Source organism: Styela clava, chromosome 3 (genome assembly GCF_964204865.1).
Source record: "Styela clava chromosome 3, kaStyClav1.hap1.2, whole genome shotgun sequence".
NCBI lineage: Eukaryota > Metazoa > Chordata > Ascidiacea > Stolidobranchia > Styelidae > Styela > Styela clava.
The window spans coordinates 7964281-7980577 of record NC_135252.1 but is presented as its reverse complement, the minus strand read 5'-3'; the positions used below and the strand labels follow the sequence as shown (position 1 = coordinate 7980577).

Here is a 16297-nt window from a genome sequence, read left to right as displayed (position 1 = left end):
TAACCATATCAAATCCGGATGCTATATTAAACTACTAGAAAAACTGAATAAAAATACAGATTGACATTTCTAATTTTGGCGTAAAACCAAATGAATTCGTGTTTTCTATTAAATATCGCGTGAATATGGTTCGGCACGTTTTACTACGCCACTATTGAGTACTAAAGAAAAGTCATTGTTCCCGATGCCAATGATTTATGCATTCTGTCATATTCCGATGATTTGCTCATTTAATGAGAGATACGGCTAAAGTCTTGTGGGGTCATCGATCATCGCCAAACACAATCGAAAACGGAAGGCTATTGTGACGAAATGTCGTTTCGTATGCATACAGTAGTGGTGACTTTAATGGCTTTCACTGTCACGCAAAGTTGCGTAATAAGTGTTTCTTTGGTTTCTTTACTTGGCTAAATGGGTGAAATCAACGTTGTCTCCGTGAATGTATATAAATTCGTAAAATTCATCAGGTTTCCAAAGATTTTCTATACTAGCTAAATGTTAATAGAGATAAATCACTCAAGTTTATTTTGGATTCCGTCAAGTTTACGGAAGTATACATATATATATATCAATGTTTTATGCCATCCCTTATTATAATAAAGACAGAATAAGCCCTTCCAATAAAAGATGACTCGCAAATTTTTACAGGTACAAACGATATTCAAATTTCCACCAGAAATCCCTTTGCAACAAATATCTTGTGCTTAGTATAGTGTCCAAAAATGAGCATTTCCTTCGTATGTTTGCATCGTAGTGTGGTTATTCTTGGTTTAACTTTAGGATTTGAATCAGCTTTCGATTCGTAGTCGAGAATAACAATCAAAGTAAAAAAATATTTTGATCCTGGTGTAGGACTCAATGCTTTTTTTAAATACAGTCGGGTTTTAGCATAAATCGAAGTCGGAGTGAAAGAAGCAAGCCGAAACAAGAACGAAAGAAATTCAGGGCTCAAGTGACTTGAAACAAAAAATAAATTTTGTCTCAGTAACAGCAACAACTATTTATAAAAACGATTAATATGTATAAAAACTTTGTGTCCAATAATAACACGAATTAAAAAAAGGTTATCGCTCCTAGTGTTCGGATGCGTTATAGAAATTGTATTTGCTCATTGGCCTACGGTTTTTTCAAAAGATTTTCAGTTAAACACCCCTAAATTAGGCCTCTCTTCCAAAATATACGTCTTTTAGTGATGACATACGATTACCTCAGTCACAATGGTTGCTTATGGGCGCGTCGTGAATCTTGGTGATTTTAAGGGATGTAGTTTAACTGAAACGGCGGTGTGTAAAGTTAAAATGTACTATAACTGTTGTTATATACTTGGGGTTGCCAAATTTAACGCGTTGCCTGATGGCAGGTGGTGGCGTCATGAAACGAAATTTTGAGCTTGTGTTGTATGTTATTATTTTTCCTAGATGTGGATAGATCCCTTTTAAATATAAATGTATACGGTCATTTGTATCTTTATGCAGTTACCAGACTTTTCACAGTGCAAAAGCAATTTTGGATTCGGCCAACACCGATGACCAAAAAACAGTTCAAAATTATAGGATAAGATTCTTATGTCAGTGTCCAATCATGTGTCTGTCATCCAATCCACAGATAACTCTGTGGCGAAAACAGAACGCGGGGCCACTGTGCACATTATTAGAGAATTGAAGTGGGATTCCTCCTTCACTTTTACTTCTTCGGGGTATGGTTTCTCTTGAAATTTTTGGTACCGTCTATACTTCCTTGAATAAAGTGACCTCAGCATTACCCTAAGTGCTCTTAGTGGTTAGGTGACACATGTTTGGCACATTTATTGCCATAAGTTGAAATTAAGACAGATGGGGAGGGTTGTTGTGAAATATAACTCCAACTTCTCCATGCCAGAGCAATTATGCCAAAAAATAACTTGGTCGCTAAACTTGTCCTTTCTTTCCTCCTTTTTGTTTCTCCCAGTTCATTTATTTCGCACAAATATCACCATTTTTTTTATTTCTGCTATGGACATTTATGGCCTTACTGTTGGAAAAAGTAATGGTTGCATTGCAAGTATTCAGAATTTGTGGGTTTAAATTTGCGTGGATGCAGTTTAGAGTGAGCGTTTGGCACAATTTTTAATTCAATCTCCAATACGTCTGATTTTTATGGATTACATCAATGACTGAAAGTAAAGTAACAACTAGGTAGTATAAGTCAAATTCAATTTAATTCTTGAAACAAAAAAGAAAGAAAAGGGAGAAACAAAAAATCCGATTAATATAACACGCCACGCTAAAAATACATAGCCTAAAATTGCTCCGTTGAGCAAATATGATAATCAAAAACAGTAAGAAAAAAACTCGTGATGCAACAACCACTGCAAGCAAGAAATGGTGTTGATACTAAAAACAAATTCAAAATAAAATATGCATAATGGATTACAAAATCGAAGTCGAAATAGTCGAAGAAAGTAATCCGAATTTGGCAGTCATAGCTAAACATTTTGCCATATCAAAAGATTGTCTTGTGCAAAATTTCAGGTGCATTGTTTAATTTACGATATATCCAGGTTTGACGAAATAATGGGATGAAAAGTGCAAATCAAACTAATCTTGACTGGACAAAGCTATGCGCCAGACAAAGCTATTAAATCGTATAGTTGAGACTATATATCTCCATACCGTCGCACGGTGCATTGTTAATTAAACTAATAAATACTGATCTTAAATAAACAAACAAAACAGAAAATGAAAAAAATTACCGGTCACAAACAACCAGGTAAAATCACGGCCACGTTCTCCCGTGCTCTCAGAAAACATGTGAAGTAAGGAAAACCAAAATCCTGAAAGTGAGTATTGATCTTTTTGCAAAAAAGTGAGGTGATATGATTAAATATTACCAATTCAACAATAAAACTTGGCATAAAATACATTGCGATAATATAAAATAGGAAAATACATGCGCGTTGCATAAACATGATGATAATCATGAAGTTGGCATATTTTGCAGAGGTTTTCACATAAAAATGTGAGTATTGAAGTCTTAGTATATCTGTAACAAATGGCATTTCAAAATATTCGGGAGTATTCGTTTCTGTTGCCATTGCAAACTATGGAGTTCGAAATTCTTTCGGGCGAATGATAGTAATTAGTCAATATTATGATTTTTTACTACTGTGGCTATTTTGGAACAAGGCTCCAGTTCGGTGCACGATGTTGATAAGTATAAGGATTACGGACCATTGCAGCGGGATGATGCAATCTTGGATGCATCAAAAAAGTTTGTGGAAATAACTCCGAGTGCGTACCAACACCTGCACCAGTGCCTTTAGTGAAATTATTCCGACCATAAATCGATGTGTTCAATGGAACATGGTTTTCCATCCCCGAAAATTGACGTGTTGATAAAAAATAATTTGGGTCGTGCAACGAAGGCTTTGGCGGAAATGGTAAATGATGTGAAGGGAACTGGGATTGTGGAATATCTGGGTGACAACTACTGTTTTGATGTACAGAAAAAGTATTTATACCGCCCGGAAAATAATTGATGGGAGAACCAGGAATAGAAGAAGATGGTGTCGGGGGATTTGATGGCATCGGAGAAGGCGGATAATAGACGGGCTGTCGCGGTAATCTATTACTGGTACCAAATTCAAAACCAGTTGAATTATGAATACCAATATGAGGTGGAATAGTACTTGTTATATTAGCCGTCTTTCCGGCTAATATTGATGCCTGTTCTTTTATAAAATCGAATTGATCGGGGAAAATATTGTTGTTGGGAACTGCGAGATTCACACAATTTATTGTATCCATTGTCTCGACTTGATTTGATATATTATTGTTGTTAAGATTTGAACAATGTTCAACAGCAGGATCCGTGTTTTGAGGCGACATATTTTGATGAAGCAAATGCGTGACAACAGAATCGAGTTGAGTCGTTTTCTCAGATATTGGTAAAGTCACGTTTGGAGGACCGACCGGTTCAAACGACTTGCTGTTTCCTTCGCCAGAATCGTCTCTTGAGGCGATTTCTGTGCACGCTTTTTGTGTTTTCGTTTTTTCGATTGCTGTGAACGGTGATTGATTGGGAGGTGGAACTTTAGCTGTCAGTTCGGAGTTTGCAGAGGGCAGTGGAGAGACCGGTTTTACCACGGGCAGAGATTTGGATTTGACAACTTGATCCGGATCAATATATTCTGCTGATTTCGAGCCTCCGTAATGTAAGACAGTTGTTTGATCAACTTGATCATCCACGACCTTATTCATGATCGTATCTTCACTATCTTTCTCTTCTTTGTCACGGACAAGTTTCTTAGAAGACTCAGTGGTGATTTCAAGAGAATTTGTAGAAGAATTGGAAGACAATCGACTGCTGTCACTGGCACCACACGAATTTGAAAGCAATTTTGTTGGAGCGTTCTCATTATCTGCCATCCTTTTGTCCCTCCTGTTGTGACAAATTACAGACAATACTAAGTAAATTATTATAAAACAGGGATGTGACAGCAATACGGCTATTTAGAAACACTCTGAAGCAGTTAGAATTTGAAAGAAATCTTACTTACTACTGGGATCAAGCGGTGTTTAAGTCGAATAGGGGGGAAATGGTTTGAAATAATAATCAATGTGTTAGATGCCCCGCTTTTTTATATGATATATATTTAAATGGGGAAAGTTTGTAGCAGGTCAAATAAAATATAGTACATAATAGCCAGGCGTGTCCATGAGACATATTTAATAAAATTTCTGGTATCAAATACAAAGCCCTGAAAGAACTATGGCCAGCCACAACGTTAACAAGAACCCAAAACGGATTTTTTATTGATTAACCTACCTAAAAGCATGTTGCAATCTTCTTTGTCTGTTATATTTAGCATTCTTTCTCTTTCTCATATAGCCATTGTTTGTTTTTGATTTATCACTGTTACTTTGCGCTAGATGTCGAGTTTCAGAATCCGAAGACGTCTCAGTTGGGACAGGGCTGTCTGAAGAATACCTTCTTGTGTCCAAGGGTTGCATTCCATTGGCAAGTGACAGATCCGGAAAATTCAGTCCCGAAGAGACCGCTCTGTATATTGCAATTAACTTCATTATTACATAAAACAATTCCGTACTTCGTATTTTTGTTTGCATCTGGTCTTTTATTACAATTTATTTAGAGAAAGCATGCAGCGGATTAATCATATCAAGTAGGTAATCCAAATAACTGTTAAGAATCAAAACCTGACGAATAAATTCTCGCAAACTTGGAGAAATATGAAGTATAGGTATGATACAGATGGGAGTCCATTTAATATTTGAATTGGTTTGAACAAAACCTGAGTTTAATAAAAATCACGTGCATATTAAAAATACATAATAAATGTGTCTGCATCGATGTACACAATGGAATCAATAAATGGTTTGTTTGGACGTTTATGGTTTGAAGCGGCATATTTGTCGGTCTTTAATTAGAACAGGTTCGCGAATGAATAAAGTGTAATAGTCTTATTTATGTTATAGATTGTTGCGCAAATTTGCATAAAATACCCAATAACCAATTGGAGAACTTGTTATTCCATAATAATGGCGTATTTGAGTAGCTATCGTTTTCATAAAAGTACCACGAAAAAAAAAGGTGATCTAGGCATCGTTATAAAAAAAATTTACCCAATTTCACTGCAGTTCTCTATTTGAGGAGTCGGTGTTGGCAGGCTGTGCAGTGATGTCAACTGTGCGAGACTCTGCATCGCGCAATTATTTGCTTGTAATGCAGGTCCTCTACCGCCATCGTCTGGTTGTTGAATTGATGCAAGTGGTTCATTCTGAAGTGTGATTTTCTCTTCGGGAAAGATATTTGGCGGTGAAAACTGGGAAAAGTCTGAATGGAACAATTTACAGTAAGGCATGTGAACAGCGGTAATATATGGCACAAAAATCAACCTTTCAAGCATACACAGTTTGCAACAGCTGAAACGTAAATTGTCAGCGGAAATACAATTCTCTAATTGATGTATGGATATAGTAGGTCGGGGGAAGTCGGACCCACTAATAAATTATTTTGAATAACTCTTCAAATAATGTCGCAGCTGCATTCGTTCTACGTTTGATTTATGCACCCACCCTCCAGCTTTCTTGCCACATTTGCACATTGTTGTCATAGCAACGAATCGGAATTTACGCCCGATTTTCAGCTAAAAAAATATCGGGGTAAGTTAGACACTTTGTGGGCAAGACGGACACACACCAAAATAAACTTGATGGTGTCTAAGATTTCGGTCATAAGACTTCGGTCAACGCCTAGATGCCCCAGGATTATGTCTCTTGAATTTTTTTCAAACAGATCACTTTTCTTGCATATTAAAAAGTATGTCCGTCTTACCCCATAAAGGACATAACAGGGCAATTTTTAAAATGGTTTGAACAGTTTTAGGAAAAGTAGAAATTTAAAATTTAGTTTGCACTTTTTCAACTGCAATTTTTATATCTTCTTTACACGGACTACCTCTAGAAGTATTTATTTTTAATTTCTTGGCATAACCTTGGGCGTATTTTATTTAAATATGGAAAAAAAAATTGGACGGGGTAAGATGAAATTTTACGCCGGTCCTAACTTCTAGGAGACCCAGTATAAATATGGCGATGAGTGTGCTTTTGATCTTTGTTGTAAAAGGGTACTTAGTACCAAAAGATAATTATTTACAAGTTTCGATGACGACGGGTTATTGACATTCCCAACAGACTATATTGAAAAAAATCCTCCCACCTCCCCCATCCAAAATCCACCCTACCTCTTAAGTGACCCTACCAACCCAAAAATGAGTACCGGCAGTCTGCAGAGAATTTATTCGATCTAATGCAACTACTTTCAACAAATAAACAAAATAGAACCGAGTTCGCAGACTTTTCCGGCTAAAATTATTCTTCGCCACCATGGGACTCTATAATTTGACGTTTTTCTGTCCCAACAGAAACACCCGTTCCCCAAAAAGCACCGCCTTGTAAGTTATCGAGCCTGAAATGTAAAATCTTGGTTCTGTCGTTGTTCGCATGATGTCGCTCTTTCATGCGATGCGTTTTGAGCGACGAAAAATCGCGAGGTGTCGCTACTAGGAGGATTTTATTTTGACTGACCATCATACCCCGGGTGTCCGATTTACCCCGACCTACTATATATATTACCATTCTATATTGATTTTGCATCCAAAGTCTTCTTCTACGCGCCCATGACGTAAAAATTATTGCCTTGAGCAGCAAGTGAGATTATTGTGTATTAATGTATTCTCTTGATGCTGTTTATGGCATTCTTTAGGACATTGTCGATGACCTTATCAAACACAAGTGCCCTTGTTATTTGCCTCAAGTTTTGGATATGGAATGATTCAATTTGCGCTTACGCTTTTAAATATGATGATTACTTTAAATCTGATTTTAATACGGTAATTAGGAACTGGTTTTTCGATAATACCGACCCAATTTTCTCAACTTACCAGCTGATACATTGCTGCCAGGAGTCGGTGCTAAGCTTCCAGAATTGCTTGACGACGTCGTATAGCCAGCGCTTTGTCGTTCCAAGTTAGAAGAGCCAGTTGTGGATCCACAATATGATTCATTTGGGAATGATCCTATGTCGAAAAATCCATCTTGCAACGACGTAACATGCTTTGCGGAAGCTCTCAATTGCCCGGTTTCGAGGTCGAAAATATCATTCAGATCTCTAGATGTAAATGATAATTTGGTTTTGTCCAAGTCTCGCATCAAGATTTTAAGTTTCTGTGCATATTAAACTAATGCATACAAGACAAGTTTCCGAAGGAATATACATTGCTAATCAACAATATTGCGTACATTGATATCATCAATGTACAGAAGCAGAAATTATGTATTTTTTTGTTAGAAATATTTTCACTGCTGAAGTACATGTATAATATATATATCCATGATAAGCTACAAAAATATCTTAATATCGTATAAATTAAAGTCATCGGGCCTTCAATACTTTTCTCAACATGATATTGTTCGTTATAAAGGCGTTATAAGTTTCTCACAGTACCAACTTAACGAATCTGGATAATCCTCAAGACAGGATTAAGTTGATCAAATAGCTAATATTTACCTCGCGTAAGAAAATCCAGGTGCCACGTTCCTTGATACAGCGGTGTTTTGACGTTTCAGTTTATCTGGTGGTATTTTAGCGATGTCTACTGTCCAATAGTTTCCCTTGGAATGGGGTCGAGAGGGATCGGGAAGAACCTATGAGTATTTGATTAAAAAGGTAATTCAAATAATGAAAAACAACAGAGAGAAAAATAGTCAAGGTTCAAGTTTACGCCACGGAAAGTCGTCAAAAAGCTGCAACATTGAACTGTTATAGTAATTCGCAATGAACAGCATGAAAATCCGAGGCGGTTGTGAGTATTCACAACAAACCTATGTCGACGGTTGTACTAATCTATATTTAATTGGTATGCAAATCTAATATATTCTTGAAATTAGGTAATTTACATCTCTTTCAATCAATTATTTCAGCCTAATTCATTCAGGTTTTGAAGTAATTAAGTTCAATGACTATCTCTTTTCGTCCAAGTGGATGCTCTTCTACGCGTATACTCTTAAAATGCTACCTGCCATCAACCTACCTTTTTAAAGCATGAATTTTGAGAAAGATTATGCCGAACCGAGTCTCTCCACCCCTGATATTCCCCCTGAAAAGGTAAAGAAAAAATGTTAATAAAAACTTGTGCAAAATCGAACGCCACAAATGAATAATATAAATTTTACATACATTTCAACAATTACCTCATTTGAAGTGTAAGTTATATCGTATTAATGCTATTTCGATCACACTATAATCTCTTTGTATAGACCATTCTTCTATTCTTATGGAGTTCATTGTTTGAAAACGGTGACAAATAATAACCATACAACAATCTATTGTTATGTTCTTGGAAAGCATTGGTGTAAAATTCACCAAATGTCATTTTTTAAGACTCTAAGTGAAAATATAGTAAAAATATTGTGGATTGAAGCAATTTACAAATTCAATATTACAATCAACGCACCTTGAAGAAGGGGAACATAGTACTAATCTTGGAAAGAATCTCCGACAGCTTGAGCATCTTCGTCGGAGAACTTTGAATAGCGAGCGCGATCAAACCCACGTAAGAATACGGTGGCTTGGCGTGTCGGTGATACCTGAAACAAAACATTGTTGATAATTAACATTTGTTTATAAATTGAATATGGTTATCATAGGAAATAATGTAAACTCACTTCTTTTCCGACATTTTCTTTTTCTTCATCCTCATCTCCTGATTCTCCTCTACTTCCTCCACCATTCTCTTCTTGCTGAGGCACCTGTTGATATCTACTTCTGGAACAGTGTTGACGTATTTTGGAAAATATACCGAAGGGCTTCCAAATCCCACTTGATGATGAAGGCGCTGAAACAGTAGGCCTACATGTTAGAATTGAGCAAGGCAAAAGGTTAGTTATATATCCAACTAAGAATGAAAAGTCCAACTAAGTTGGCAGGTGGCTGATTCACTACAAAACAAAGTATTTAGCTAAAGTTCGTAGAATTTTAGTTCCTCTATCATTGGACACGAAGCGGGCCTATTTATCATAATGTTGTCGTTAAAATATAAAAAAATGTTCTTTTCATTTATAACACCTGGACATACAAATATGTTACTGTTCAAGGAACGGTAACGTTTTCAACATTTAAATAAAAAGAGTCCACAGTTTAACCACCGGCCACATGTTAATGTTTTAATCATTAAGCAATGACGCGGTTAATTATTTTGTCACATAAATGAATGCCATAAAATCGAGTTTAGAAATCGCTTTCCTTTTTCAATTACAGCGCGGACTTACGCACTGGTGCGCACATAACCGTTTCCTCGTTAACTGAATCAAATCGAAGGCAAAAAGTGAACTGATTTGACCCCTATTATTCAATTAATGCATTTCTGTAACGGCTGAATATTTATCATAAATTATTAAATGAAATTGCTGTATGATACTTTCAGAAATAATACTAGTACGCAATTGGTATCATAATACCACCATCCGATTTTTTTCTAATAAAAACAATTTAAAAAATTTATACAAGCAAGCAATCTTTTAAAACTTTATTTACAAAAATAAGTCAGATGATATATGAGTGCAATGTATCTGAAAATGAAACACTTGCTTAACTATCGTCCTTATGATCTCTTTGTGCTGAATATGTCAATCAGTCACTAATATATACAAAGCTATATACTATGGGCAACTTATTCTATTGACAACACCTCTCATGAAATGGTTGTCGACTGCATTTAAATATAAGATGCCTGATTAGCGTAGCAACACTCGACCTTGATATATCAAACCTGCTCAGTCCAATGACGGACAGTCACTCATTTCAACTATCTATATGAATTTTTCCTAGATCACAATGGGAAGACCATAATAGTGACGGAGAACGCGAAGCAAAATTCCAAACTTTGAGACAAATTTATATTTTTCACAAAAAATATAGTCACGCTCCTTAATGCAAATTGCGTTTGACGCCAGATATGATTCCTGATTCTAACTTTATTTTAATGCTTTAATATACCTACTAACAATATCCAAGGAGTGCTCTAATGTAAGCAAAGCAACACTGCTCAAGCAGAAACAGATCAACAGCTTTTCAGTTAGTAATCGGGGCCACACTTTCTGACATACTTTTCGAGAGCAAATTAAACAGATAATTTCGATGTTGAGGATTATTACCAGGTCGGGAAAATCCGAGATTAAAAGATGAAAATATTATTTTGTTTTTATATTGTCATTGTATTAAACCATAACAAGGAGAATAAGTTTTTAATAATCTGTTTGGGAAATAAAATATTTCTATTATAACTTTTTATATTCGAGTTTCCACAAATTGGCAATATTTAAGATTTAATTATATGAGAGCGAAAAACAAACGTTTTTAAGCCGTCAATTTTGTCCCAAAGACTCCCTTAAATTCTTTAAATAATATTAATTGATTCGTTGTCGGAAAACGGGTCTATGATTTTTTTTTTATATATATACATGTCAAAATTCACTCCTTATTCGTTACCCGCTAGCAATTCAATGCGATAGTGTAAGGATAACTCAAGTTATCATCGCCGATTGGAGGCCTACACAGCCGTACTCAAGACTAAGTATACCAAAATCGTATTATTCGATATCAAGAAAGTAATGTTATTTAACCATTGATGTCAACTTTAGTTTTGCTAACGCCCTGAAACATAGTGGTAACGTTACCAAAACATTCCTAGCAACTTCTTGCTATAAAATAATATATATAATTTGGGAAATCAATGTGTCTCCGCTGTACATTTTCAGTCTGAAAAAAAATGTTGGCTTACATTTTTCGTTTGTCCCGCCATTTGATGAAGCGTCGAATTGTATGCATAATCCAAGTTTCTCGGAAGACATATTGATGGTGTACTCTGAACCGCTGTTTCTGCTAGAATGGAACCCCTGAAATCTCCCATGTGACGCTAAAACATTAATAAAATTATTAGTTTCGAATGAAAACATAGATGCACATCAAATTTATTTGCTGCATATATTTTTATCAAAGTACTCATTATTTAGAGATCGTTGGTTAACTCAAAGTACTGAACGTTTCGAAGAAAAAGATTCGGATCTTTTGTACAAAGCCCCGCCATTAATGCAAAAAAAATGTGAGATTTGAGAGAAATATCTCCACCACGTTGATTTAAAAATTAGAATATCCAGCGCAATCTGAATTTCTAACCCTAACTGGATAATTAATATCTTTTTCACTTTGAGCATTGGCGGGGGGTGTTTTTAGGCGGGAGCTTTGTACAAAAGATTCCTTTGCGTAAGATGAAAATGATTAAGGGTTTGTATACACGTTTCTCGTCCAATTATTTTGGACAACGTTTTTCAAATTATACACAAAATACATATATTTCAGAACAGTCCGAAACTGGTACTGGTTACGATATATAATTGAAAGCTACTCACATTTCCTTGACATAACGATTCCCTTCCGTTCTGATATATTTCCACTTTTACCGGATCCAAATTGATTTTTGAGTCTGTACTAAATGGAATTGTCAAATCTTCAGAATATTTACTGCAGAAATTAGTCGACCTGTCGCTGTTATTGTTTTCGCTAATGATCAGAGATCTACTTTCGATGTCTGTTTTCAACCGCTCGTTACCGCATAACAAAGAAAGGAAACTTGAAATTTGGTCTTCGCGGCGCCTCTTTCTTGTATGTCTTGAACGATTAGAAGGGCAGTTATAGTTTACATGCACGTCGATTATCGAATTGATGTGTTCATGTGGTGATTTTCTTTTTTCTCTGCAATGAAGATCGTAACTTGGTCGATAAGTGTTCGCCGAACAGCCGTCGCTCTCTTCAAAATGCCCCGTATACGAACTGACGCTATTGAACTTCGTAGTGAACGTATCGCCGTAAAATTGAAATGTACTTCGATCTTGACGAGCTGGACAACTGTCGTTTTGTGTTTCGTGCTGGATGAAAGCTGCGGGAGCGAATGCGACACCTACAATTAGCAGCATGTTGCGTTTCTTTCGCTTTCCTTTCGCTAATCGCCTTTAACCACAGGACAACGATTCAGTCCGATTGTGCTATTGTTTCATTATGTATTAACACCAATAAAAGCCTTTGTCACCGCTGCGATGTACCGTTCACACGTTTATTGAAAACAATAACCAGCTCAAAATATGAATATGAATGCAAATATCTGCTCTAATTTCACAGAATTTGAAGCTTAGCTGGAAGACAACACTCGTTTTTGAAAACAAAGTATTGTTGTGGTCGCGAGAAGTTGCGCGTAGTCCAGAAAAATAAATCAGAGATTTAACTTAATTTGCAAGCATTCCAAGACTAACATTTGATAACAGAAGAAGTCAATGAATCAACTATGGGCCAAGCATATGTACCTAACATATAACCAAATTTGTCAACAAATTCAACTCAATTTTCTGATATTTTTCAAGATGACAGACTTTCAATTCAATTAATCGGCGACAAGTCAAAACAACGCTCAATTAATCAACAATTGAAATCAATTATCGACGAACTTTTCGTTTTATTTTCAATAATGATGTTTAGAAACATGTGGTACCATGTTGTCGCGTGTATCTAATCGAGATAAGTATCTTCGAAGAAAAAACAAATAATTTCTCTTTAGTTCAAAGTCCGCGTCGTTACGTGTAGCAGGTTCAAAGCAGACGCGTTGGAATTGTAATATTAAAATCTAATATATTTTCATAAATGGTACCAATTTATTTAAACTGACTTGGTGTGGACGAAGACGCGCCACTGAAAACAACATCACTTCTGGCAATACTGCTTTTGTGTGTTGTCTATAACGCTCATCTTCTGGTCATAACATTCTCAATTGCAAACTTCCTTTTACGTTTCCAAAGACTCTTCAGGGATCCAACCATACCAATAATAAATATATGAGTAGGTTATGCCATGTCGGGAATGAGCTCCATGAAATTCAGTAAATACATATGGAGAGTATTCTTAGAAGCAAGTGTGCGAAATAATACGAAAATTCGTCAAATATTGCTATTGAGCAATATATATACACATCCTTAGTCGTTGACTTGTTTCCCATCCACATTCGGCTTGTTTCACGCTCATTATTCATTCTATAGTAGGTAAATAGTTTTCGCGGTGGACCGTATATTCATGGTGTAACTCCAGTATCCTCCGTTTTACCCTTCACTAGAAGAAAATTTTATCGCTACTGCATCTGTTTCTGCCAGGAAGAGGCGATTGTAAAACTGAGACTATTTCCTAAGAGACTTTTGGATTGCATTTGGGATTTCCATATACTTACTTCAAGTAAACGTGTATAACAATTTCATCATCAATTTCTTTCATCCGTGTCAACAGATATTAGTGGTATTCCCGCCTGAACGATGAAACGGCCTATTGGTTCTTGAGAGGACGAAATCGGCATTTTTTACTCTATGAATTATGATTACAGTCATTGGTTATGTTATAAGACATTCTACAGACATTCCTGTCAGTTTGAGATGTTGATGTTTTGAATCTGAATGAGATTACTTATTCGAATACGGATACGATAAACAAGAAATTCGATTTGTGATTAATTGGAATTGTATTTATAACATTAGCAAGGGAGCGATTCTCAAGTATATGGACACGAATAACAAAAAATTAGTTATACGGGTAAGCAAGCTGCCAAAACTACTGTAGCAAGTACATAAGAATAGTTACTGTGTATTTTAATATTTTCACCACTTATTGTTAGTAGTGCATGTTATTTGCCTGCGGGAGTGTGGACACGCAAAAAAAATTCGACCCTTTCTGCGTGTCCACACTCCCGTGTTATTGAACACACGTTTACAAAGTGTAACTCCGATCTTGACTCCTTCAGAGGTCAGAAAGCACACAATGTATTGAATGCCAATTGTTATATTGTAAAGTTGCACAATCGAATTGATCCAAATAACGAATTACACTTGAAACCTTAAAGCAAGTATATGTGATGAAACCAAATTTCTAACTAACAAAGAACGGCAAAGACAAGCTACACTGAGTGAGAAAAATATATCATAAAGGAAATAAATTGGGACAACGACCTTGTTTCAGGCAAATAACATGCACTACTAACAATAAGTGGTGAAAATATTAAAATACACAGTAACTATCCTTATGTACTTGCTACACTACCGATACCTTCACGACGAACGCGGACCGCCACAAGGTGCGCAATTTTTGATGGCGTCATTGCACACGAAAAAAACGAATCCCATCGAGCCACCCCACAGAAATTTTTGAAATTAAAAAAAAAGTAATAGCCTTCTAGCGAAAAATAGAACCTTAATCACTAAAAATTGGTAAAGCAATTGGTTCAGTAATTGATGAAAAAGGCGATTTTTCATAAGAATAAAAATACCAACAAGACAACAACAACATAATGTTCAATAAAGATAACTGTGTTTTATAAAGTGTATACTGCAAAAAACGAAATGACAACATATATTTCTTGGTCATACGGGTATTCAGTTATTTTGTATTTAATCACAGCCACAAGACAGTTTTGCATGTTAACAGTGTATCAATTCGTACAGGTCTTTGTTCGTTTAGTAACAAATATTTTTAAGACTATTTCACATTATTAACAGAATCTCGGTCAAAGCAACACTTATGATAGATACGCTTCAATATAATAAGCTATTCATCGATGACACACAGAAAACACGAATCATCGAATTTTCATAATTTTTTATTATATCATATATATAATTAGTCGTAATCTAATCATGTTTTGTTTTTAATATACCCAGCTACTGATTTGTATGAAGTAATAGACCAGTACTGTATTATTTCTGTGCAATTTAATGAGCTTATAAAAATCTTTTGCGGCATATCACCCGTGACTGACCGCGCCTTAAAGTCGGTCGGTGGAAATTACTTAAGTTTATTTAAATATTATGCTTGCTCGTCAAGTCGTTCCCCAGGTCTAAATCGAGCCATAAAGCAAAAATAGTCATCTATCAACATTGACCAAAATTGTGTATACGTTGCGTTTTTCGATTCACCATAAAACATTCAAAATGCATTTTATTTTACCACGAAAAAGTTGGCAACCCAATATTCGATACTTGAATTTGAGGTATCGGAGAAGTAGATATTGTCCCGATAGATATCAGGTGAATATTTTATAGCGAGTGTTGTAACAGAAAGAGAACTTGCTAAACACTACGTTAAATGTGTTGCGAGATGAAGCTAGATTATGAAGTTATCATTTTGAGCTAAATGTCATGAATAGTTTTTAAACGCTCACCAAGCTTCTGTATGTTAACATAATTTTTTTGGTAGAATTTAAAAATCAAAACAATTTAAATGTAAGATACATAGGCATGGAAGAGTACGAGCAAGATTTGATTAAATCGCACTCGCTCAAAATTGACGATTTTGATACGATGTGGCTAATTAGGTTACGATGAACGGTAAATGGAAAACGAAATTTCGTGAGATGACCAATCCATACTGTTGTTTTTGTAGAAATTTTACGTGATGCAACTCACCAGAAAAGTGAGAATTTATTTTATAGTAGTTAAGATACTTGTTGATCCATATATACCATAAATAATTGTCATTCTACCGTTACTATCATAATACTTGATAACTTATATAATCGTATTGGCAAGTCTTATATTTCAAATTATAACTTTGCCAATACAAACATTACCCATTTTGTAAAGAAATGCAAAATTCCGGAACAGTGGAAATGTTTAAGTTTTACCGCGGTGTATGGTTTGCGGTTATTTCTCAGAAA

General features: G+C 35.6%; 1 protein-coding gene across 1 annotated transcript; it reads right to left on the bottom strand.

Annotated features, from left to right (window-relative positions):
* Positions 1-2175: 2175 nt before the first annotated feature.
* Positions 2176-12758, bottom strand: LOC120342102 (uncharacterized). Its single transcript, XM_039410787.2, has 10 exons — positions 11967-12758; positions 11339-11473; positions 9225-9394; positions 9014-9146; positions 8591-8656; positions 8068-8204; positions 7442-7668; positions 5622-5832; positions 4807-5040; positions 2176-4419 (listed from the first exon to the last, which is right to left on the bottom strand). The coding sequence occupies exons 1-10, from the start codon at positions 12528-12530 to the stop codon at positions 3150-3152; spliced, it is 3147 nt and encodes a 1048-aa protein (XP_039266721.2). The 5' UTR covers positions 12531-12758; the 3' UTR covers positions 2176-3149.
* Between the last annotated feature and the right edge of the window lie 3539 nt (positions 12759-16297).

Excerpts from the sequence above, each read along its gene's own strand:
- LOC120342102 (XM_039410787.2), bottom strand. The coding sequence starts at position 12,530 with ATGCTGCTAATTGTAGGTGTCGCATTCGCTCCCGCAGCTTTCATCCAG. Across the intron at positions 9,147-9,224 it reads AAGAAAATGTCGGAAAAGAA|GTATCACCGACACGCCAAGC; the intron begins GTGAGTTTACAT and ends GTTTTGTTTCAG. Across the intron at positions 5,833-7,441 it reads TGGCAGCAATGTATCAGCTG|ACTTTTCCCAGTTTTCACCG; the intron begins GTAAGTTGAGAA and ends TGTTCCATTCAG.